This window comes from Grampus griseus, assembly GCF_964374135.1.
Source record: "Grampus griseus genome assembly, chromosome: 5".
Classification (NCBI taxonomy): domain Eukaryota; kingdom Metazoa; phylum Chordata; class Mammalia; order Artiodactyla; family Delphinidae; genus Grampus; species Grampus griseus.
The window spans coordinates 85,003,558-85,026,317 of record NC_138998.1 but is presented as its reverse complement, the minus strand read 5'-3'; the positions used below and the strand labels follow the sequence as shown (position 1 = coordinate 85,026,317).

At 39.8% G+C, this 22,760-nt stretch overlaps 2 protein-coding genes across 4 annotated transcripts in view; one reads left to right on the top strand and one right to left on the bottom strand.

Annotated features, from left to right (window-relative positions):
• Nucleotides 1-1,411, bottom strand: part of ATG3 (autophagy related 3) — a 28,882-nt gene extending 27,471 nt beyond the window's left edge. Inside the window, exon 1 of the mRNA XM_082654586.1 lies at nucleotides 992-1,411. Coding sequence (XP_082510712.1) covers nucleotides 992-1,063 — 72 coding nt within the window. The 5' untranslated portion in view covers nucleotides 1,064-1,411. The remainder of the gene's footprint in view (nucleotides 1-991) is intronic.
• A 212-nt stretch (nucleotides 1,412-1,623) lies between these two features.
• On the top strand, nucleotides 1,624-21,800 carry SLC35A5 (solute carrier family 35 member A5; the record flags this gene model as incomplete). 3 transcript variants are annotated; one of them, XM_082655028.1, is made up of 7 exons in its annotated part: nucleotides 1,624-1,804; nucleotides 2,612-2,760; nucleotides 7,692-7,790; nucleotides 9,169-9,302; nucleotides 11,824-11,891; nucleotides 18,266-19,046; nucleotides 20,316-21,800. In XM_082655028.1, 6 exons carry the CDS (start codon nucleotides 2,631-2,633, stop codon nucleotides 20,382-20,384), a joined length of 1,281 nt encoding a protein of 426 aa, XP_082511154.1. In that variant the 3' UTR covers nucleotides 20,385-21,800. The 3 variants fall into 3 exon arrangements, with proteins under 3 accessions (XP_082511154.1, XP_082511153.1, XP_082511152.1); XM_082655027.1 differs by having other exon boundaries at nucleotides 1,624-1,959; XM_082655026.1 differs by lacking the exon at nucleotides 1,624-1,804 and having other exon boundaries at nucleotides 2,589-2,760.
• Between the last annotated feature and the right edge of the window lie 960 nt (nucleotides 21,801-22,760).

The following is a 22,760-nucleotide window of genomic DNA, read 5'->3' as shown; positions in this document are numbered from 1 at the left end:
CAGGACTAATATTTCGCTTTGTCATGGAAAGGGAGCAAAGTAAAATCTTCTTAGAACACCAGAGTAACTTCTTGAATAGAGAGGAACAACCATTTCCATGGATATTTCATCCTACACTAAGATTTGTAAAATTTTAATAAAAGCTTAAAGAAAAAAAACACTTAAGCAAGAAATCGCTATTCATTTATTATCATTGCTCGCTTTTCAGAAAGGAAAAATAAAGATACAATAACAAAAAACTTACCATAAAGGGTTATAAAAGAAAAACTCGAATGCAATTCTATTAATTTATCTTTGAAAATAAGAAAGTCAGTCACTGCTGTAATAGCTAATGTGTCACAATTTTTAGTTTAAAAATGCTGTTATTGCCAATGTAAAAAAAAATTATGTATCTAGAAGGGTCAAGCTGCTCCGTATTATCACTGACGTCCAAGATGAACTAGTTTCAGCTATTTTAAAACTTGGGAAAGGGGGTTTTGCCTGTAAACTGGGTTCAACGGTACTGAAAGAAATAATGTTGCAAATTTCACCTTGTTCCACTGAAATCTAATAAGCTGCGACCTCATTCACAACTTACTATTTCAAACTCCTAATTACAAAACTTACTACTAAATTTGAAAGAAAAAAACAACATGTCATTTTAGTACCAAACAGATTCATTTCTTTAAAATAAGCAAAATCCTTGCTTAAAAAGTTCAAAAGACTTCCGAGGTTAGGATTCAATGTTCTAAAACCCACTTAGGTGCGGACTACGCTCCAACCCGATGTACCCAGACGAGCTGAGTTCTGGCGGGTGAAGTACGCACAGAGCGTCGCTCCAAGTTTACCCCAGAGAACAGCTGGATAAGACCGCGGGAGGGGGCTGCACCTTTTCCCGCGTACCACCCTACACCGCTCCCCACCGGACAACACCGTGACTCCCCCGGCGTCCGGTCCTCGGTCCCTGCAGAGCCAAGCGTGAGCCTGACAACCCCCGGCAAGCCCGGCTTACCTTGAGGACCGGGGTCAGGTACTCAGCCACTTCCAGTGCCTTTCCCTTCACCGTGTTAATCACATTCTGCATCCTGGGGCCGGAGTAGCGGCCGGCCCCGCGTCGGAGAGGAAAGGGCAGCCGGGACAGTGGTCGGGAGTCAGAAAATGTCCCCGCTGCCGCCGACTCGCCTCAGCACCGGCCGGCAGCACCCAAGGGGACGGGAGGCGACGGGAGGGACGGGACGAGGGGGAGGGGCGGCCGGCGCGGCGCGCAAGGGCAGGGCGCGCGCTCCTCGCGCCCCAGGCAGCGCGCAGCAGGCCAGGCCCAGCTGTCACCTGGCCGCGAGCGAGGGCGGCGGGGCTGCGCTGGAAGAAGAGGGCGCACGCGCACCCCTTGCCCTCTCGGGAGGAGTCTTCTCTGCCACCCTTCACTCGCGCCCCTTCCGGCTTCCGCTTCTTACTCTCGCCCTCTCGCCGTAGCTCCGCCGCCACCTGGGCCTCACGTGACACAGGAGCCTCCGGGCACGTGACGCGACAAAGGCCGCGCTGGGGCGGGATCGGGTCGCTTCTCCCCTCCCTCCGGAAGCGTAACACTGAGCGCGCCTGCGCAATGGGCGCCAGGTCCGCTTTTGCTCAGTCGGGTAGTTATTGTGCTTTTTGTTCCGGAATAGGAGGGTCGGGTCCAAAGGCTTATTCGCCTTTCTTTTCCTCCCATAGATTCTCTGCGTATGGACCCTAAAAGCTACCGCTGCTGCTGCTGCGGACCTAGACAGTTACTGTCTTAGCTTTAGGATGTACGCTCTTCCACTAGAAGCTCTTCCAAGGGACCGAGGTAACCGCGCCCCACGGGACAAGGAAGTGCGCGTGCGTTTGAGGGGAGGGCGCCCCAGACGAGATGCCTCCTGCGCATGTGTGACAAGAAGGCGTTCCTAGATCGTGGAGGGAAAGCTGCTCTTCCCGAGAAGGGGAGGTGTCTCTTTGGCCTTGGTAGGTTTACGCCCACCTTGGGCTGTGGGCATTGGTATTTCCAGCCCATCTCTCACCAATCCCCCGGGCACTGTGCACTATCCTTACTCTGGGTTGCTTTGGGTAGTTACCCGACCTGGAGTTTAATGGCCTTAACATATCAAAAGAGGGCCTTAGAGCCATTGATTTCTAAGTCGTCTTCTACTTACAACAGTAGTTCAGTATAAATTAACACAGTGTTTCAGATATTTCTATTTCGGTCATTATTGTAACGAAATCTTTCCCATCAAGCTCTTTTTCTTCCTCCTATGGAAAAACTGCTACTGAGGAGAAAAATACAAGTATGAAATTATCTTCTAGAGCAAAGTTGCTCATAAGAATGAAAGTTAAAGAATTGCTTTTCTGCAGAATCCTGCAGTCCTAAAATGTCCTACCTTTGGCAGCACTTCTAAGCTGGCTCTTGCCTTTTCAATCTCTAGAGTTCCCCCTCCTGTCAAATTTTGACTCTTTCCTTTCCCCATAGTTTCCCTTGTACTCCCCAACTTTTTTGCTTTGGGTATAGGCATAACCAGACATCTAAAAAATTCCTTTTCTGTTCTTCACAAATCAGTGGTATTTGCATTATGCTTAATCTGCCAGCAGGGTTGCTCATGAACTTGTTCTTCTCTTTAAGGCAATTAAAAAACAGTGGAATGGAAAGCAATTATTGTGGTCATCCCGTGTTAAGCTCCTCTTCAGCAATGTATACATTCCTGCTGGGGGCCATATTCATTGCTTTAAGCTCCAGTCGAATCCTACTTGTAAAATATTCAGCCAATGAAGGTAAGTTAAGATTTGGAATATGTATGGAGCACTGCCATCTAATCACACTTTATCTTTCTTGTCTTTAGTTTCCCTTGTATATAAAATGGGGATAATACCCTTTAAAGTATTCTGCTTCATGTCAGTGATAAACCATGTTTAAATTTGGTTCTTTAAACTGTCATTCCTTACCAAGAAAAATTTTTGATGCTGAGTGAAATTTGGGTCAGTTAAGTACAGGATCAAAACCTTTGCAGAACAGATCATAACATCTGACTCTTGGTTTAATCAACAGGTGTTTCTGGGCCTATAGCAATATATATTGTAACTTATTTTGAAATAGGAGATACATTTGGTCACTTGGGGTTTGTGAGGTACTATTTTAACTACATAATCAGTGGAGCAGTACAGGTTATTAGCTTTGATAAATACATACTCAGGAAATCTTTTATTATTCTTAATGTAAGAATTTGTATTTAAACAGTTTAATTCCACAAAACTGTGTTGAGAACCTCTCACTAGTTATTGAGTACACGTAAAATCATGACATCATGATCGTTAATGGTCTGCCTGGGGAGTCAGATGTGTACATAAGTCTCTTTTTCAGTTAACATTTCTCTGCCAGGGGCTGGGCTAGATATTACTAGCAGAGTTCAAAGTGCACAAGATATAGACTTTACTCTCAAGAATTCACAGTTTATTAGAAGAGAAATACATGTAAATGCATCATGAAAATACAGTATAATAAGTGCAGTTCTATACCAAAGATACAGCAGTAGTTTTACATAGAAAGTGATATATTCTGTCTGGGAGAGCATGATGTGGACTGTGAAGCAGTCAGGGAACACTTCCCTGATAAGGTGACAGTTGATCCACAAGAAGACAAGGTGGGCAGAGGTATTCAAAACAGAAGCAACAGCCTGTAAAAACGAACAGATGTATTAAAAAAGCAGGATGGATTGTGAGAATGTGTAGTTCAGAATTACTGAGCAAAAAGTTTTAAGGACTTGGACGAGGGGGGAAGGAGTGCTTAGCCAGAGAGGGCAGTAATGATCAGAGCGCTGAGGACTTTATATGTCATGCTAAGCATCTGGGACTTTATTCTCTAGGCCCTAGAGTCTGGGGGACAAGGAATACTTGGAGGAATATAAACGGCAGGTTAAGATGAGAAAGACTGTTATGGTAGCTGGATGGAGAATGGATTAAAGGGGAAGAGAAGTAGCCAGTTAGGGGGTTATTACAAATTCAAGCCACAGATGATGAAAACTAACCAAGGCTTTTGAAGTAGGAATTGAGAAGAGAGGATAGATTCAAGAAATATTCTAAACATAGAAAAGATAAGACCTGGAGAATGTGTGGAATGTGGAGATTAAAGGAGATGAAGTATTGGATAGTTCAGAGGTTTCTGGTTTGGATGCTGAGTAGATCAATGATGTTCTCAACTGAGATGGAGACTAAGGAAGGAAGAGCAGTTGGACAGAGCTCAGAGAAATTAACAGTTTTAGCTCTTGTACCTTCCATGAGGCCAGGAGCTGTGTCCTTGTTTACTGCTGTATCCTGCAGTGTTTAGCACTTCACACATGTCAAGGAAATGCCAGTTAAGTGAATAAATAGGAGATAGTCATTCATATGGACATGTTTAGTGAGCATTAGATGTTCCAGAATACAGATTTGGAAACGTTTATATTAAATATAAATGAGCCCTCCGAGGAGCGGAGGGCTCATTCAGGGTAACTACACAGAATGAGAAAATAACAAAGAGCCAAGGAATGCCAGCGTTTAACAGGAGTGCTGACACTCAGAGGACATTAAGAAGGAATTAGAGAGGTGAGAGAGCTAAATGCACGTGACTTATAGAAGGGAGTTTGGGAGGAAATTGCAACATCAGGATAAGATAAGGATTAAAACCCACTCTTGGGAATTAGTAATTAGAAGATGTTTGGTAATCTCAGGAACTAGGTAGTTGGAGTACTGTGGTGGGATTAGAAACCAAACTGCTTGGGGGCAAGATCTGAGTGGAAAGTGGGTACAGTGGAGATAATGAATATTGACACTTTTATGGAGATTAGGAGGAGGTATGGTAGCTGGAGAGGGAGGATCTTATATTTTATTTTTTTTGGTTGGGAGTTTTGAACATATTTGTAGGAGAGGAGAGGAAGCCAGTTAATTGAAAGATAAAGGAGATATACTGAAGCCCGAGGAAATAATTATTGGAGCAAAGCCCCTGAAGAGAATGGAAGGTTTTAATGGGGAGAATGGGTAAACAGTGGGGCCATGGCTCCTCTCTCTGGGAGTGAAGGGAAACCAATAAGGATGAATGTGGCGTAGATAAGGTTGAAGTGTGGGCAGAAGAGTGGAGAGAGGTCACACATGATGCTGTGATACGATACGGGATCAACCATGAGAGAAATGCAAGGAGAAAAACAAAAATGATGAAAAGCAAGAATGAGTTAAAGAGCAGTGACAAGAGTTTGAAAGTTGTGATATGAAGCCCCCCCCATTTGTGTGCGTGCATGTTTGCTCATGTGTATCGTGCTAGAAAGTAAAGCAAAGTATTGTTGGAGGATAATGGAAATGTGATTTCAGTATAACTTTGAGCTCAGAAGAGGGAGGAAGAGATGTTTTTAACTGAGCTTTGAATAATGGAGAAAGTTTAACAGCCAGTTAAGTGCCTACTAAGTGCAGAACACTTAACTGCCAGGTTTAGGATGTCTTACAAGACATGATCCCTGTCTTGTAAGAAGCTTACTTTTTAAAATTTATTTATTTAATTTGTTTGTTTGTTTTTATTTTTGGCTGTGTTGGGTCTTCGTTGCTGCGCGCGGGCTTTCTCTAGTTGCAGCGAGCGGGGGCTGCTCTTCGTTGCGGTGCACGGGTTTCTCATTGTGGTGGCTTCTCTTGTTGCGGAGCACGGGCTCTAGGTGCGTGGGCTCAGTAGTTGTGGCGCATGGGCTTAGTTGCTCCGCGGCATGCGGGATCTTCCCGGACCAGAGCTCGAACCCGTGTCACCTGCATTGGCAGGCGGATTCTAAACCACTGCGCCACCAGGGAAGCCCCAAAGCTTACATTTTAAGGGTAAGACATACAACATAAAAAATAACTATAATACAATGTTACAAGTACTGTTATAGAGGTTTATAGGTAGTGTTACCCGAAAGCAGGGTTCACCTCTTGGTAGGTGTTGAGCCAAAAGACACAACCAAGCCAAAGATCAGGAGAAGGAAGGGTTTATTATTACTTGTAGCAAGTAAGGAGGACACCAGGGATTGTTCCCAAAGCAGTGTCTTCCCAAACAGCAAAATTGGGGAAATTTTAAGCTAAAGGGTACATGCATTTTATGAAGGGGCTTGGGCGGTTGACAGAATCCAGCTTTAGTTGATTGAAGTCAGGAGGGTCAGAAAAGGTCAACATCATCATCCAGTTCTAGTTGATCTGGTGGTTGAGCAATGCAGGCTCATCTTTACCATTGAAACTGAACTGGGAGTCTTTACAACTGATACATTATCTTTGCTATTGTCACTTCTCTTGCTAGATAACAGTTTGTTCCTGCATTCTTTTGTTCCCTTAAGATCCTTAATTACTGAGACTTGTTCAAGAACAAGCATTATGGCCAGGCTTAAGTCACAAGATGGCTTCGGCCAAAAATGGCTTCTCTTATGTCCAGAAAGCCACGCCTGGTTCTCTTTCTCCGGGGACCCCCTACCCTATCTGTTTACACTAGTGCTACAGGATCAGAGATGAATAAAGGATTGATTATGCATAGGTTGTGAAGGTCAGGGAAAACCACAGAAAAGAGGAAGAAAGAGTGTTCTGGGGAGCAAGAATGTCGAGTTGGCTTTTTTCCTTTGTACTTGGCTTTTTTCCTTTGTACTTGGCCAGTTTTTTCATATGACAACCAAGGGAAACAAGCAAATATTTTTGAGAAAATGCATTCCTCAAAATAGTAACTAATAAAATTTATGTTTGTCCTTGGCAAAATCATAGAGCAAGTTGTTTGTAAGCATTTTAGAAAAAGGAGAGAAATAACAGCTAAGTCAAGATATACTAACCAAACCTCATTTCCTAATTAGATTGACTTGTAGGTTGGGATATAGCTTCCTGATTGGTCAGTGGGTTTGGATGTGTCAGTGTGTTTGTCCACCGAAGAGCCCTGGGCCAGTTGCCTCTTGCCTCAAGCCGCTTCCTTCTGTTACCACAACATACTGTTTGTCCCAGAGTGCCTAACAAATATTGTTTTCCATGTGTACCATGATATGAAACAGATAGGAAAACTCTGAGTTCAGGGAATATCACAGACCGAGTGTATTTAAGCAAGGCAGACGAGTCACACAAGAGGAATCATGAGCTGGGTAATAATTCAGCCACCTAGATTGATAGCTGTTTGATTAGTCAGGCCCTGATTGTTAGTTAATGGTCAACTTAGAAGGTGATCTCTAATGCCACAAAGCTTTCTTCGCCTGTAGCCCGAGCCTCCTCAACACATTTTTCAGGAACTCGAAGGAAAACATGAGAGGCATATCTCTCAATTTCAAGGATAATAAAACGCTCAATGAGGTAAGGTGAATTCACGTTAGGTGAATTGATTCAAAAATCCAAAAGAGCCAAAACCAACTGGATGAAGTTTAATATAACCAGTCTTTTGCGGTACGCGGGCCTCTCACTGTTGTGGCCTCTCCCATTGCGGAGCACAGGCTCCGGACGCACAGGCTCAGCGGCCATGGCTCACTGGCCCAGCTGCTCCGCAGCATGTGGGATCTTCCCGGACCGGGGCACGAACCCGTGTCGCCTGTATTGGCAGGCGGACTCTCAACCACTGTGCCACCAGGGAAGCCCAATATAACCAGTCTTAAAGTCCAACTTTTAAGTTTAGAAACAGCTCTAAATTATTTACTGTATGTAAGCATTATATGGAGCAAAATTTATAATTAAAAAACATTTCTGTTACATTTCAGAGAACAAATATGATTATCTTCCAACTACTGTGAATGTGTGCTCAGAACTGGTGAAGCTGGTTTTCTGTGTGCTTGTGTCATTCTGGGTTCTAAAGAAAGGTGAGTCTTGAAATGGTATTATATACTGGTTAAAAATCACAGGATCAAAAAATTTTAGAACTGAAAGGAACATTTCGTATCAGTTAGTCTAGCCCATTAATTTTATATATGAGGATACTAAGATACAAATAGAAATATGATTACTCATGTTTTGCAGGTGAGGAGCAGACTCAGAGAGTAAGTAGTAAGTGTTAATGTGGTGCTGGGTAGGAGGGGGCAAAGCCTGGACTCCAACCCACATGTCCTAGCGTCCCGTCCACTGTGCTGCCTCTTGACTTGTTCCTGTGGTGGGTCACACAGCGAGTTAGTTTTTGTTCAAATTCAGGATTATCTAAATCACTACTGTCTGACGTGATATGTAGCATACTGCAAAACAATCCCCATTGCCTTTAGGGGGACAGCATAGTGCTTTGGAGTCAGAGAGACTGTATTCTAGGGCAGATTATTTTACTTTTCTGAGCTCCAGTTTCATCAGCTATCAAATAAGTATCAAATAAGGGTGCAAATAGTATCAAATAAGGGTACTAATCCTTCCTCAGATCAAAAGTATGTACCCTTTTGTGGCTATTAATTCTCCAGTTATTGAACCTTAGCTCTCTCTACTACTTTGATCCACCTTCCCACATGAGGTTGACATAGAATTTACACTATTAAAGGGCTTGCCCAAGAAGTTGTCTTTTCATTCTCAGAGGTTTCAGTCTTTGCAGAGTTTCTAGTTAGTGGAATACATTTCTTAATCTCATGAAATTTATGAAGTATTTACAGGGGTTAGACTTAAATTGTTTTCTATCTTTTCATTTTATTTTACATTCTCCGTTATAGTACCTTCTTAAGTTTTTGTAAACCTAGAGATAGGAGAATAACTCATACTAGGATGAGCAAAGGTTAATTTTCTCTACTCCCCTATATATACACTTTCACTTAGTTATCTCCCTTTCCTGATTCCCTCACCCACCACAGCACCACCGTCCCGGCCCCAGGAAAAAAAATCCCAGCATGAACGCTACATTTTTTGTTCCACTTATTTTAACTTGTTGATCTCTCTTGGCTTTATGCTCAGAGTAGTAAGAGAAAACATAAGTGTGTCCTGAGTTGCCTTCTTCAGTAATACGTCTGTCTCAAGTTAGCAGGAACTAAGAAAATCAGTATTCCTAAAGTGTTGCTGTTGTCAGAGATGAGCACGGTGGTGGGGTGAAGAAAGACCATAATGGAATCCTGTGTAGTCCTTGATTTCTCAAGGCTAATAGTCACTTATGAAAGCATGTTCATTAAGTCTCTTTTAAAGAATTATATCAGAAATTAAATACAATTTACTTTCTCTAAAAATATGTGCATTCTCATCAAGCTCATATATTTATTGCTGTATTTCTTTCTTTAGAAGATCATCAAAATAGAAACTTGAGATGTGGTTCCTGGAAGGAATTCTCTAATTTCATGAAGTGGTCCATTCCTGCCTTTCTTTATTTCCTGGATAATTTGATTGTCTTCTATGTCCTTTCCTATCTTCAGCCTGTAAGTAAATAATGACTAAGAAGATAGCATTGAAAAGACAGAGAAATGAATCCTGGAACTAACCTTTCTCTTTTTTTTTTTTAATCGTTTTCCTTGGCACTGTTAGTTTCTCATTGCCTCACTGGCCTTCCTGAGGTTTGAGCAGAATTATCTAAGCACTGACTTACCAATCCACTTGCAAGACTCTTCCGCTGTGAAAGATAACTATTAAACTGTGCTGACTGATGTGTGGGAGCTGCTTCCTGACCACTGAATCTAGAGCCATCTCTCTCTGTGTAACCTTAACCAGTCTGCCTATTTTCTGAGCCATCCTGTGGTCACCCACCTCTAGTATTAATCTCAACATCCAGGACCTCCAAGCAGACTCCCATGAGTAACTCAGAAAATTATACACTCAGTGTACCGCTCTTTCTTACACTTGTTTTAATGTGGTGTATATGTATTCTTTGGTATGATTTTCGTTTTCTGTTAGTCCTGTCATTTAACCAAGTTCTTTAAGGGTAGAGATTATATCCTCCCAATCTAACTGCTATCCATAACTGATAATACTAGGTATACTTCTCATCTCCCCTGGCATCCCCTACGCCAATTTAGAGAGCTGTTAGTAATCAGAATTAAAGTTTGGTCTCTTCTGCTTTTACCTATTACTCAGTTTGGATCACGTGTATATTTTCCCCTCTATATTTTCATTTTATAAAACGAAGGTTTCTATTGCCACATTTAAGAAAATGTGTTTTAATTTTCTTTAAAGAGCAAGTTCAGGCATTTTGATCATAAATAGAATTTCTGTTGACACTAGTCCTCTATTTGAAGCCTCTTAAGTATATCCAAATCAGTATGAAAGTGGGGTGAAAAGGAGGGGTCAAGAGGGCACTGAGGTAGAAAACAGGAGTTTGATTCTTTTGCACAATTTAAAAGATTAGAACCAGGCAAGGCCAAACTGCTCTGTAAAATAGAATAGTGTTACCATACCGGCCCAAAGGTAAGGACCTAGGCCAGGGGATCACATGAAGTTGCTTTCAGCTCTGTGATCCATTTTATTAGTAAAAGTTCATTCCATTTAAAATGTGTCCTCTCCTAAATTCTTTCACTTTGTTTTTCAGATCTGAGAATTCCTCCCAACAACATAATTATTCACATTCAAGAAGTGTATATTTGTTGTGTTTTATTTGCATCCAACAGACTACCTCTAAATTTATATCCCTTTGCTAAACCCCTAGTACCAAAGCAGGAGTGTAACTTCCTGTTCTTACAGCTTCTTGCTTTGCTCTTCCTTCCTGATTGTGTACAACCACAGATATTACAAAATAAGTTACTTGGCATACATATTCTGTGTAGTGCTATGCCCACACCTCGTTGGAAAGAATTAAATAGAGATGCATGGAAGTTTGGGGGCAAAGAGCTGTGATATTTTATTTGTTCTATACTATTGCCTGGACAAAGTGGACACAATTCCCCAGGCCAGCAGCAGCGCTATAACTGATTGATCAGAGCCGCCACTTCCCCACTCTTAACCAGCCACGTACTTTTCTTATCTCCTCTTACTTGTCTCCTAACCAGGGGTTCACAAGCATTCATCTGCAAAGAAAACCTTAAAATAATGGTTCCCATAAAAGTCAGTAGGAAAAGAGCAATATTGTATTCTTGGAATTTTTGCTAGTTGTTATTGGATTTTACTCTTATTTCTTTAACTCAGCTGCATATTAGTCATGTTTGCTGGTTGCATAAGATTGTGGATACTCTTTAGGCTTGGTCAATTTAAAGTGACAGCAAGGAGGAAGGCAGTAGGATTTGTTTTTAGAAATTATTAATATTGTCAGATCCAATTATGGGGGCAGTGATAAATTTCATATTTTCTGGGCCAAAATGTATATATGTTCAGATTAATATTTTCATATGTGAAATTTGACTAAATTCACAAAAACAAACGTTAATAAAATCTGGCTAACACCTTTCTAAGTGTTTAGAACAATGTGAATAAATCCAAAGGACTGTCAAATATAAGTTTGGTAGTGAATCACTGGTATTGAATCACTACAGTTCAACCAGGTATAAATTGATTTAATTCCTAGAGCATTAAAAACGCTTAAAAACCTATACCTCCATCTTCTTAATGTATAAATGGGCCTAACAGTACTTGCTTTCTCTCTACCCACAGAATCAGTGTTAAAAGTCTCTGAGAGCTTGAAAAAGTATGCTTTATAATCATTGTAACCATTATTTCTGGACCTAAACTTATAGAGTTTATACGTATTTCCAGATCTGCACATAAAGATTATTACACAGGCATTTGCTGAATTTCAGCACATTTTCAAAGCCTGTACAATAATTTGATCATATCTACGTAAGTTTAACAAGCAATAAAAATAGAATTTAATCCTCTAGTGAAGTAGCTGCCCTAATAACCCCTCTGGATTTTGACCAAAAAGCTTTTTTTGTCAGGTGAACTTGCACCAAGCTGGGAGATTTCTGAGGTCAGTGCTTTGCTTGGATTGTAACTCTATCTTCTCTTTCTTTCTAGGCCATGGCTGTTATCTTCTCAAATTTTAGCATTATAACAACAGCTCTTCTATTCAGGATAGTGCTGAAGTAAGTAACTTGTTGTGAAAGCATATATCATACTTTAAAATGGTACCGCCTTGTTTCAGATGATATACCCTCTGAATCCCAAGGCCGGGATTTTATTCCTAATTTGCTTTGTGTGTTGGGCAAGTTGTTTAACCCATCTGGAAAGCAGCTGCAGTGTTAGCCTGTCTAAATCCTCTGCGATTCAATGTTTGAAATGTATTTTCTTAGCATCTCAAAAGACAAGAGATGATTGGGTTTTAATTATTTTAATTTTTAGTGCCAGATTTTCAACAAAGAATTCAATAGCTTTTTTTTTTTTGCAGATTCTCTGTACACTAATAGGGAACCAAGAAGTTCCTAAGATTAATATATTTGTTATTTGGAGTTTGGAGGTGATAAAAAGTGGCAAATTCCTTATTAAACTCCTTGAGGTGACTACGTGATTTAAGCTCTAACTGGCAGAGGATTTGCATGAGGAATCTAGTTAAAATTCCAATTAATAAGAGTGAACTTATTAAAATTTCCAAGTGCTATCACTAATTCATCTCCAGGAGAACGTTTGAATAAAATAAACATTTTTAGTTTAGATAGGCTCTGCTGCAAAGCAAAGGCCAGAATGTCCTAAGGTGATACAGGATCTGGGTACTTAACTCCAGTTTAATTTGTTATTTAATGATGATGATGATGAAAATAAAATTAACTCTCTGTTATATTTGTTGTGATTGTTTTTATTTTAATTTTACATTCACATTCTCTTTTTAATTTGTTTCTCAATGTGCTGTGTCATAGTGTGTTTTCATAATTGATGTGTACAGAAGGACGAAGGGCTTGGTCCATAGGCACTCAGTAGTTATTTGTTGAATCCCATGATGCATCCAGTACATAAATTATATGAAATTCTTGAAAGGTTTTCTTTTACCCTGAGGAAACATTCAATTTAATAGTTAATGTAAGAGATGGGAAAAAAATGAACATAGCATTTCATCCAATTTAAATGTTAGAGTCACTGAAATTTGCTTTTGCTATCACTTTCTTCATTTTATTTATGAATTGTGAGAATAATTCAATTCAACTAGCAAGTTAAAGAATGCTAATCCAAAAAAACGTTTTAAAGTCTTTAAAATCAGCACGAAAGTCACTTTGTAGGATAAAAGTTGGCTTCTGAGAAAACATATGTAAGCAATCATATTTTTATATTGATTCCTGTGATAAAATTAGGGATGCACTTCCATAAAGGAATAATTGTTGGCTCTGACACACAATAAAATACTCACTATTAATAGGGGAGTGATGGTCTCAAAAACATGTATTTTTTTTGTTTTGTTTGGGGCTTTTTTTTTCACTTTTTTTTCAAGTAAAAAAATTTTTTTTCCCTGTGAAGTGACAGTTTATGAGTACACATGGTATTATACTTAAGTTATTATATAATACATAAGTATTATGTCAAAATTAAATTAATAACTGAATTTACCAAAGAGAAGTTTAAAGGTATTTCCTGACTTGAAATTGGCTAGTGGCTCTAGCTATGCCCAGAGTTGTTTGTTTTTTTTAATGACCCCAGAGCATGAGCAGGGCTGTGGGCCAAGGTGAGGGGCACTTGGAAAAGCCCTGCCCAGGGTGGCCCGACTGCCATGTGGGCAGCTGCGCGGGGATGCTCTCCACCAGTGACTAGAAAACACTAAGGTCTCCTCAGGGCCTTTCTACCCTATTTCGATTTAACCCCACAATGACCCCATGAGATAGGTGCAGTTAGGCTGAGTCTGTGCCTGGAACCCAGAGCCACTAAGCATTTTGCAGCCCTCAGGCAGCTCCCTTTGGCTGTAGAAGAGGGAGTGTAGGTGGATAGGCTGGGGGCAGAGGGGCAAACAACGTTATGAACTACAGTTCAAACTTTTTTTTTTTTAACATATTTTACCTCTTAATATTCAAAGCAGTAATATGGATTCTTAGGCATGTGTTTGCTTTGTTGTTAATACCACTCTGTTTTGAATCCTTAGAAGTTCTTTAGATTAAAGAAACAATAAAAGCACTCCATTTTTATTATTTCCACAAGCACTTAGTTCCCAGAATGGGTCTTAGTTTGACTAATTCACAAATCAGCACTTGAAGCTACTCTAAATAGTGAAGCTAAAATGTGGTAATTAATAATGTCTTTTATGGGAATGCCTTTTAAGTATTACCTATTATTATATTTTAAAATCAACTTTGTTCTATTTTGATCTTTTTGTTGGTGATAGTGTATGTTGTTTGTTAGTTTTTCCCTATTTAATCTACTCTTCATGAGTCATTTGATGGTCTTTTGCCCGTGGCAATAAAATTTTGACCTAAGAATAGCTTGAGTTCTATCACAAGTTCTTAATTTGTTTGCCATAAATAACTCATTTAGAATATCAAACTCTTGTCTTATACTTGCCTCTAGCAGAGCTATCAAATAACCTTTCCCATACAGGTAAAGGATATAAGGCTATACAGGTAGAAAAAAATAAGTCCAGTGACGAATGTAAAACTTACTTGTAAGAATTTGAAAGTGAGAAAAAGTGAAAAGTATCATCATTCAAATGTCTTATTCTAAACCCCATGTGAATGCATAGATTTCCTCCTTGAAGTATAGTTACTGGTTCAAAGTGGAAATGTGGCAGGCATGCCTCAAAGCCCTATTGGTTTGCTCTTAAGGCTTGGCAAAGTTGTATAATCTTGTTTGCTAGGCTTTAGGGAATAATAATGTCAGCCTGAACATCGAGATTTGGGAGATTAGAGAGCGAAACCAAGACCAGCACTTATTTTTACCTAAAGAATGTATATAAGTTTCTGTGATTTCTTCAAAGGGAAGGGAAAAAATTATTAAAAAACACATTTTGAAACATATGTTGGATGTCTTAGAAGTTACGGTGAACTTTACTTTCTGAACCAGCAGAAAAAATAAAAGTGCCACTCAGTAATAACAAGCATTTCTCCAAAACCATTCATTCACTTGATAAATATTTATAATTTCCCTTGATAAATCTGCCCTTGGTCACTCTTTGTGCTATTTAGAAAGTTATGATGCATGGTTTCTTGTAAAAAGTTATGTCTTTCCACTTAAATATTTTCTTGCTCTGCTTTGGTTTACCACCAGATATGGTAGAAATGCTCATATCTGACACAATTTGGACCTAATTGTTGAGTTACTAGGAAAACTCAAAGTAGGGATGTCATTTAAAATATATATATACACTTTAGACAATTTAACTTAAGGTATGTAAGTGTCGATTCATCATTCTTTTGATGGTTCAAAGTGGAACCATGGTTCAAAGTGCAACCTTTTCCTTTGCATACGTGTGGGGTTTGCTGATTGGAGTTCTTTGGCTTCTTTCTTGCTTGAACCTACATTCATTACACATCGTCTGTGGTTTCTGGTTTCAATTTCATTATAGTGGAGCAAGCCTTAAGTATATTTTTAAAGTAGATTCTTCTGGATTTTTATTATTCATTCCCTAAGCTTAAACTAACTTACCTGTACCTAATTCAAAGGCAGGTTTTTTGTCTTGAGATTTGCCTTTTGTCCTCCCAAAGCATTCAACTTAGTTTTCATGAAAACAGCAATCCTTTTCATTCACTCATAATTTATGATTTCTGTAATCATTAAAATATATAATTACAATAATGAGGTCACCTGGCAAAAACACGTTTTGGAACAGAGACTCTTTGTGAGCAAACAGTTCACTTGGGAGCAGAGGCCTTCAGGTTCAGCAGCGTTCCAGCCAGAGGCATTCAGCTCTGCGCATCAATCTGAATGTTTTACTGGGGCAGTGGAGAGGTCGGTTAAGTGAGTTTCTACTGTTGAATCACCTAAGCCGTAAGGAGCAAACTTTTTCAAACTCTCTCGTGCCTAATCAGTCATCATTTATAAGAGTGCAGATCCTCAGCTGCCTTTATAGGATGATTTATTGTTTTATTTTCTTTGCTAAAAATCTGTTTTCACCCTAATCCTTAATAATTTTTACCTTCCTAGAACATTATCTTGAATGAGTAATTATTTGCAGTAGTTACCGGTTAGCTTATTTAAGGCTTTATTTCCTTGGATTCTTTTTTCTCCATGTCAGTATTAGTGGAAGATCTATAGCCGTCAGAATTGAAAACTTCTAAAGGACCTGTAGAGTATATCATTGCCTCATTTATCTTGACTTACAGTACTTGGTTATATAATGATTTTTATAAATTGAGCACCCATTTTTCATCTCTGTCTTTTCGGTTTCTGTTCCATTTGCTTTCTACTACTTAATGTGTACCACCTGCACCTTCAGAAATGTATGTGACTAGCTGACAGTTTCTGACCTCATGGACTATAAGGCTATGTTGGTCTCATCACTGCATGCTAGATCTGGTTATATGAAAGTGTATACACAAGAAGACATATAGGGAGCACAGGTGTGCTGCTGCCTGTGCTATCTGTGCAGTTAGCAGTTTCACAGCATGAAGCTCTATGGAAGCATTGGTGAAATCAGACACATATTCCTGTACAGGCATCCTGGGAACTCAGAATTATACTTAAGAGGTGCATTGGTCCAGAAGGAGAACTTACAAAACCATGGCTCAGACTCCTTCCTTGCTCTTTCATAAATACATGACCTTAGAGAAGTCAGTTAAACTCTGAGAACCATTTCCTCCTCTAGAACGGAAACTGCCTGACCCATAGTAGGTGCTCAACAAAGGCTCCAAAATTCTTGCAACTTCAGTTCTCACCTGTTGCTTTACATGTCTGCCTTTGCTTATGTTACTCTCTGTTCTTGGTGTGCCTCTTCTCCACCTGACTAATCGATCTTCAAACTTGAAGGTGTTCCCCCCAGAAGCCTCCCTGGATGCCCCCACCTGAGTCCCATACCCCTCTTTCCTTAGTCAATGTTCCTTCTTGTAGCCTTTGTATAGACTCTTGCCTCTTCCTGGGTATATTGCCAACTCCCTTTTCACATGAGAAACTTCAATTTATTTCTCATCTTTCAGCCTAAGTGTCATTTCCTCTTCGAAGCACTACCTGACTCTATTTCCAGACTCAGGTGTTGTTCCTCAGTGTACCCCAATTGTTCTGTGTATCACATGTCACACATTATATTGTCATTATTTAGTTCCATGGCTCACTCTGTATTAAAGTGTAAATTCTTTGAGGATGGAGACCAAGTCTTTTTTCTCTTCCCAGCATGCCTGGCACATAGTTGCTGCTTATTAAATGTCTGTTGAACTGAATGAATTTGCAAAATGGAATAATAATCATCACATCCTCCATATCTGAAAAGTTTGTTGTTAGGAAAAATAAAGAAATAAATAAAGCATTGTTAGGACTTCATCAACTGAAACACTGAAAATATTTTTTCCTTGCCTTATCAAACAGTTTGCTGTATAATATTTTATGATCAGGCCATGAATCTGGGAACTAGCTTCCTCCTTAAATCATTTCTGGGTCATGAATACCTTTGAAAATTTGACGGATCTTTGAAGGATCACCTGGTGGGGGTGGGGAAGACCAGGAATTCACCTATGTAGAAGATTTGGCACACACTGCAAGAATTCACAGATATGCTAAGCTCGTCACATTTTTTCTGGTTCATGGAAACTAGATTGAGAATCCCTGCTATAACTTATTTTATCGTGAGATTAAAAAGTGATCGTACCAAACAACTAAGATCAGTTCCCAAGGTAGGAAGGAGGCTTAGTTAAACCTATAGGTTAACAGGAAACTTAAAATGAGGAGAAATGACTGAATGGCCTTAAGGGACAGCTACTATAAAAGCAGATAAAAAATAAGTTCAAGGGGCTTCCCTGGTGGCGCTGTGGTTGAGCGTCCGCCTGCCGATGCAGGGGATGCGGGTTCATGCCCCGGTCCGGGAAGATCCCACATGCCACGGAGCGGCTGGGCCCGTGAGCCATGGCCGCTGAGCCTGCGCGTCCGGAGCCTGTGCTCCGCAACGGGAGAGGCCACAGCGGTGAGAGGCCCGCGTACTGCAAAAAATAAATAAATAAATAAGTTCAAGGGCTTCCCTGGTGGCGCAGTGGTTGAGAGTCCACCTGCCAATGCAGGGGACGCGGGTTCGTGCCCCAGTCCGGGAAGATCCCATATGCCGCAGAGCAGCTGGGCCCGTGAGCCATGGCCGCTGAGCCTGCGCGTCCGGAGCCTGTGCTCCGCAACGGGAGAGGCCACAACAGTGAGAGGCCCGCGTACCAAAAAAAATAATAATAATAAGTTCAAGAAGCAGACACACCCTGACGGGTTTCCTTTGAACTTGAATTGTGGGGAATGCAGGCAAAAACAGTATGGTTCATGCAACCAAGTACTCAAGTGATTTGAGTTTTCAGTAGACACAGTTGATAGGGGAGGAGGAAAAAAGACCAGTATTAAAATCTCTTTTTTCATCTCTGAACAGGAGGCATCTAAACTGGATACAGTGGGCTTCCCTCCTGATTTTGTTTTTGTCTATTGTGGCCCTCACTTCTGGGACTGAGACCTCACAGCATAACCTGGCAGGACATGGATTTCATCACGATGCCTTCTTCAGCCCATCCAATTCCTGTCTTCTTTTCAGAAGTGAGTGCTCCGGAAAAGACAATTGCACGGCAAAGGAGTGGACTTTTTCTGAAGCTCAGTGGAACACCACGGCCAGGGTTTTCAGTCATATCCGTCTTGGCTTGGGCCATGTTCTTATTATAGTCCAGTGTTTTATTTCTTCGATGGCCAATATCTATAATGAAAAGATACTGAAGGAAGGGAACCAGCTCACTGAAAGCATCTTTGTACAGAACAGCAAACTCTATTTCTTTGGCATTCTTTTTAATGGGCTGACCCTGGGCCTTCAGAGCAGTAACCGTGATCAGGTTAAGAACTGTGGGTTTTTTTATGGCCACAATGCATTTTCAGTAGCCCTTATTTTTGTAACTGCATTCCAGGGCCTCTCAGTGGCCTTTATTCTGAAGTTCCTGGATAACATGTTCCATGTCTTGATGGCCCAGGTCACCACTGTCGTCATCACAACGGTGTCTGTCTTGGTCTTTGACTTCAGGCCCTCCCTGGAGTTTTTCATAGAAGCCCCGTCAGTTCTTCTCTCCATATTTATTTATAATGCCAGCAAGCCTCAAGGTCTGGAATACACACCTAGGCAAGAAAGGATCCGAGATCTAAGCGGCAGTCTTTGGGAGCGCTCCAGTGGGGTAAGTTTGTGACGATGCCGCATTTTTGCCTGTTCTTCCCAAATTCAAAGTGTAGTTATACAAGAAAAGAAATAGATCAGTGCTGATTTGGCACAGGGCGTATTGGATCTCTCTGTGACTTACCGTTCAACAAACATTTGTTGGACTCCTTATGTATAAGGGCTCATGATAATGCTGTCAGGGGTTGAGAAAAAGTATAAATCACAGTCTCAAGGACCTTATGCATTAGTTGTATCATAGAATATTACAGTCACAGAACCAGAAGATGCATCACAGGTTATCTTGTCTAGTCTCCTAGTTTTACAAGTGAGGAAACAGACTCAGAGAGGCTAACTGGGTTACAGATAGTAAGTGAAAGAACTGGTACCAAACCCATTCATTACTCTTTCCACCCCACTGTAGTTGGGGAAACAAGCCTCATTCGTAAGAAAAGTTGATCTTTGACATTAGTAAGTCTTGTTAAATATAAGTCAAAAGCCTGGCTTCTTTCTTTTCGCTGTAGCTTTTCGTCAACCAGAGTGTGCCAGAAGGGCAACCTTGTTTATCTCGCTAAGACGGTGGTTCCCAAGGTTCCCAAAAGGATCGCTGCAAATGCATAGTGATCTCTTGGAGGCTCAAGTTACGAGATATATATTTAAATAAAACATGAAATGGAGTCCTCTATCTAGGTTTAAATTTACAGTTTTCATGACAACACAAAATATGAGATAGTTCACACAATGAACATTTTACTCTTCGGGAAAGTTAACCTATTTCTTATTAGATACAGTTCATGGCAAAGCTTCCCTCAGTAATGCCTCTGAAGTGATGATATTTACAACAGATTCTTAAGATGAAAAAATTAGAAGCCTGCTCTGATATCAGTTAGAATATAGATTTAGAAATCCTGTATTCTTTTCCAACAGTCTAATAACATTGCTTGCCCTACTTTTTTAGGTAGAAGAGAATCAATGTAGGTAACAAGGCCTAGTTTATACCTATTTCTGCAGCCTTTAGTCATTTCCCTCCAAGACCAGCAGAGGCCGCTCCTTACTTTGCTCTTGTTAACTTCGAAATTCAAAAGTACTGAAGTGCATTCCAATTTTTTATCTCATTGTATGCCTGCGGTTAACTTTCCAAGAACTTATTTATTTAATTTCATTTAACAAGATTATAGTTTAATTAAATAAAATCCATGATTTGTTAGTAAGGTTTCTCCTTAGTAATCATTAAAAATGGGACATTTCTAGTTTTGTCCTAATTAATTACTGATTTCATGTTTCCTTTTAGGATGGAGAAGAACTGGAGAGACTTACCAAACCCAAGAGTGATATTGAATCAGATGAAGATGCTTTCTAACTGGTACCCAAATAGTTGGCAGCTCTCATAAACCTTATCTTCACATGTTCAGCATGTGTGATATTTATCTTTCCACTTTGATAAACCAAGAACATTTCTAAAGCATAAAACTCTTTGCATATATCTAACCGCTCCCTAAATAATTCCAAGCAAAGCTTAGAGTACCCAAAGGCTAAAAAGTTCTAAGGAACTGACCTAAGAATAATAGTATGGAGACTGCATTAATGGCCTGGTACTTAGTAGGTCAAGATATATTTGCAGATTATTTTCCTTGTTCCTCCATTCCAGAAAACTTGTAATAATCATGTTAGCTGTACCCTATAAATATACAAATAGAGATCAGTTTGCCAGATTTTCAGAATTGTGTAGTTCTGCTCTGCATGCCATAGTCTTCCCTTTTTTATCGTTATAAACATCACCTAGGTTGACCCTTGAATTTTGAGACCATGGAGATAGTCATTTTGTAATTAAAAAGCAATGAGACTCTAAAAATGTGGTTGAAGGACCTTAATAACTGGCCACAACATTGATTTGAGAGTAGTGTAGTCTGTGCTAAATGTTTTGCCAAAGAAGCAAATTTTTCAAGAAAAATCTCAGAATTTTAATTTTTAGGAATTTGTGGGAAATCTTATTTTTAGTGGTTGTCTTTTGATGTTTTTCTACACAAATAAGCTTCCATTTAGGTGAAAGTGGGTTTCCAGTCCCCACAGTTATCGCTTGTATTTTACATCACTTAAACGAGCTATGGTGGGTTTTTTCTCCTCAGTTTGACCACATGACTCTTGAATTACTCTATTTTGGAGAACTAATAAGCCACTTTTATTAGTTATTAAATAGAACTTATGACTATTTTATATCTTTATATCATACTCTGTTCCTAAAGGTTGAGACACTGGCTTCAGAATCATGCCAGGTTGTCAGTAAGACTATTGCCGAAGAGTTCTTTTAAAAGAGTCACTTTGCAAACAAATGACTTTTACTGAAATATGAATAGTATTACTCTAAAAAGAGGAAGGCCAGTAATAAATAAAGCACTTTATAGTAACCATATTGCACCCTTAAACTGCATGGTATTTTTTGAGGTATTTTTGCATGCATCCAGTTGAGTCTATGAGGTAGGAAGTCAGGTGATAGATAATTTAAAAATGAGAAAACAGAAATGACTTGCCCAAGGCCATATGGTGGATGGTGATGGGACAAGTGTTGGCTTCAGCTAATAGACCTGTGTGTTTATAGAGCACTACACTGTAAATGTGAGCTTTAAGTTGTCGTTTTCATGCAGTCTGTACATCTCTTCTTTCCCCTAAATTTCATACAGATAAATATAAGATAATACTATTACATAATCCATCTGTGATATCCAGAACAATATGAATGGCAAGAGTTAGTGGAAATTTATAAATAAAATAACTATTAAACACTTACCTTGTGTTGCCACTTTGTTATATGAGATGGAATGCAGAGTATTTTTAATTTCAAAACGTAATTTCAAAAGAACTTTTAAAACTGTCTCTTTTTCAGTAGATCTTGACTTCTGAGAATAGCAAAACTTTACCTTATCATAGGCGTTCCATCAGAGTAATGTGAAACAGAAAGATTACTTTATTATGGCAATTCATTTTAAGGTAAAGAAAATCAGCTATAGGAAGACCTCACTTTTAGGAAATATAGCATATAAAACATACTTATTAAACACATAAAATTGCAACAGTATTACTTGTGAAGGTATTGCCTACGGGATATATTAAATAGCAGATCCCACTAATTCATGGAGATTGATTTTCTCATTTACAGTTGCTTTTTCACCCTCCTTTTCAGGAAAGCATTTATTGCCCAAAGGAAGGTTTACTCGTCTTAATTTACAAATTAAGTAGAGAGAGGGAAGGAGCTGGGACTGAAATGTGAAGTTCTGATGTGGATGCACTGGACTACAGTTGACCCCTCAACACGGGTTTGACCTGTACGGGTCCACTTATGTGCATATTTTTTTTCAATAAATACAGTCCTGTACAATCACCGGTTGGTTGAATCCTCGGATGCATAACTGCAGATATGGAGGGCCGGCTCTGGGACATGAGCATCCTCAGATTTTGGTCCGCAGTGGGTCCTGGAACAAATCCCCCGCAGATACCAAGGGACAACTGTATTTTGTGGGCGCTGCTATTTTAATAGGAGAGTAACTGGAAGGTGAGAGGTCTAGAAACCATATCCTATCATCTTAGGTGCTCTTGGATCAAGTGTGTAATCTGGGGAGAACGAGAGTCATGTGGAAAAAGAAGTAGACTTCTTTCCTGTTCTAAAGAACAAGTTATAGGGTGATGGTTATTCTTTCCTTATAAGGAAGACTCTCCTAACAAATGATACTTTCCAATAATG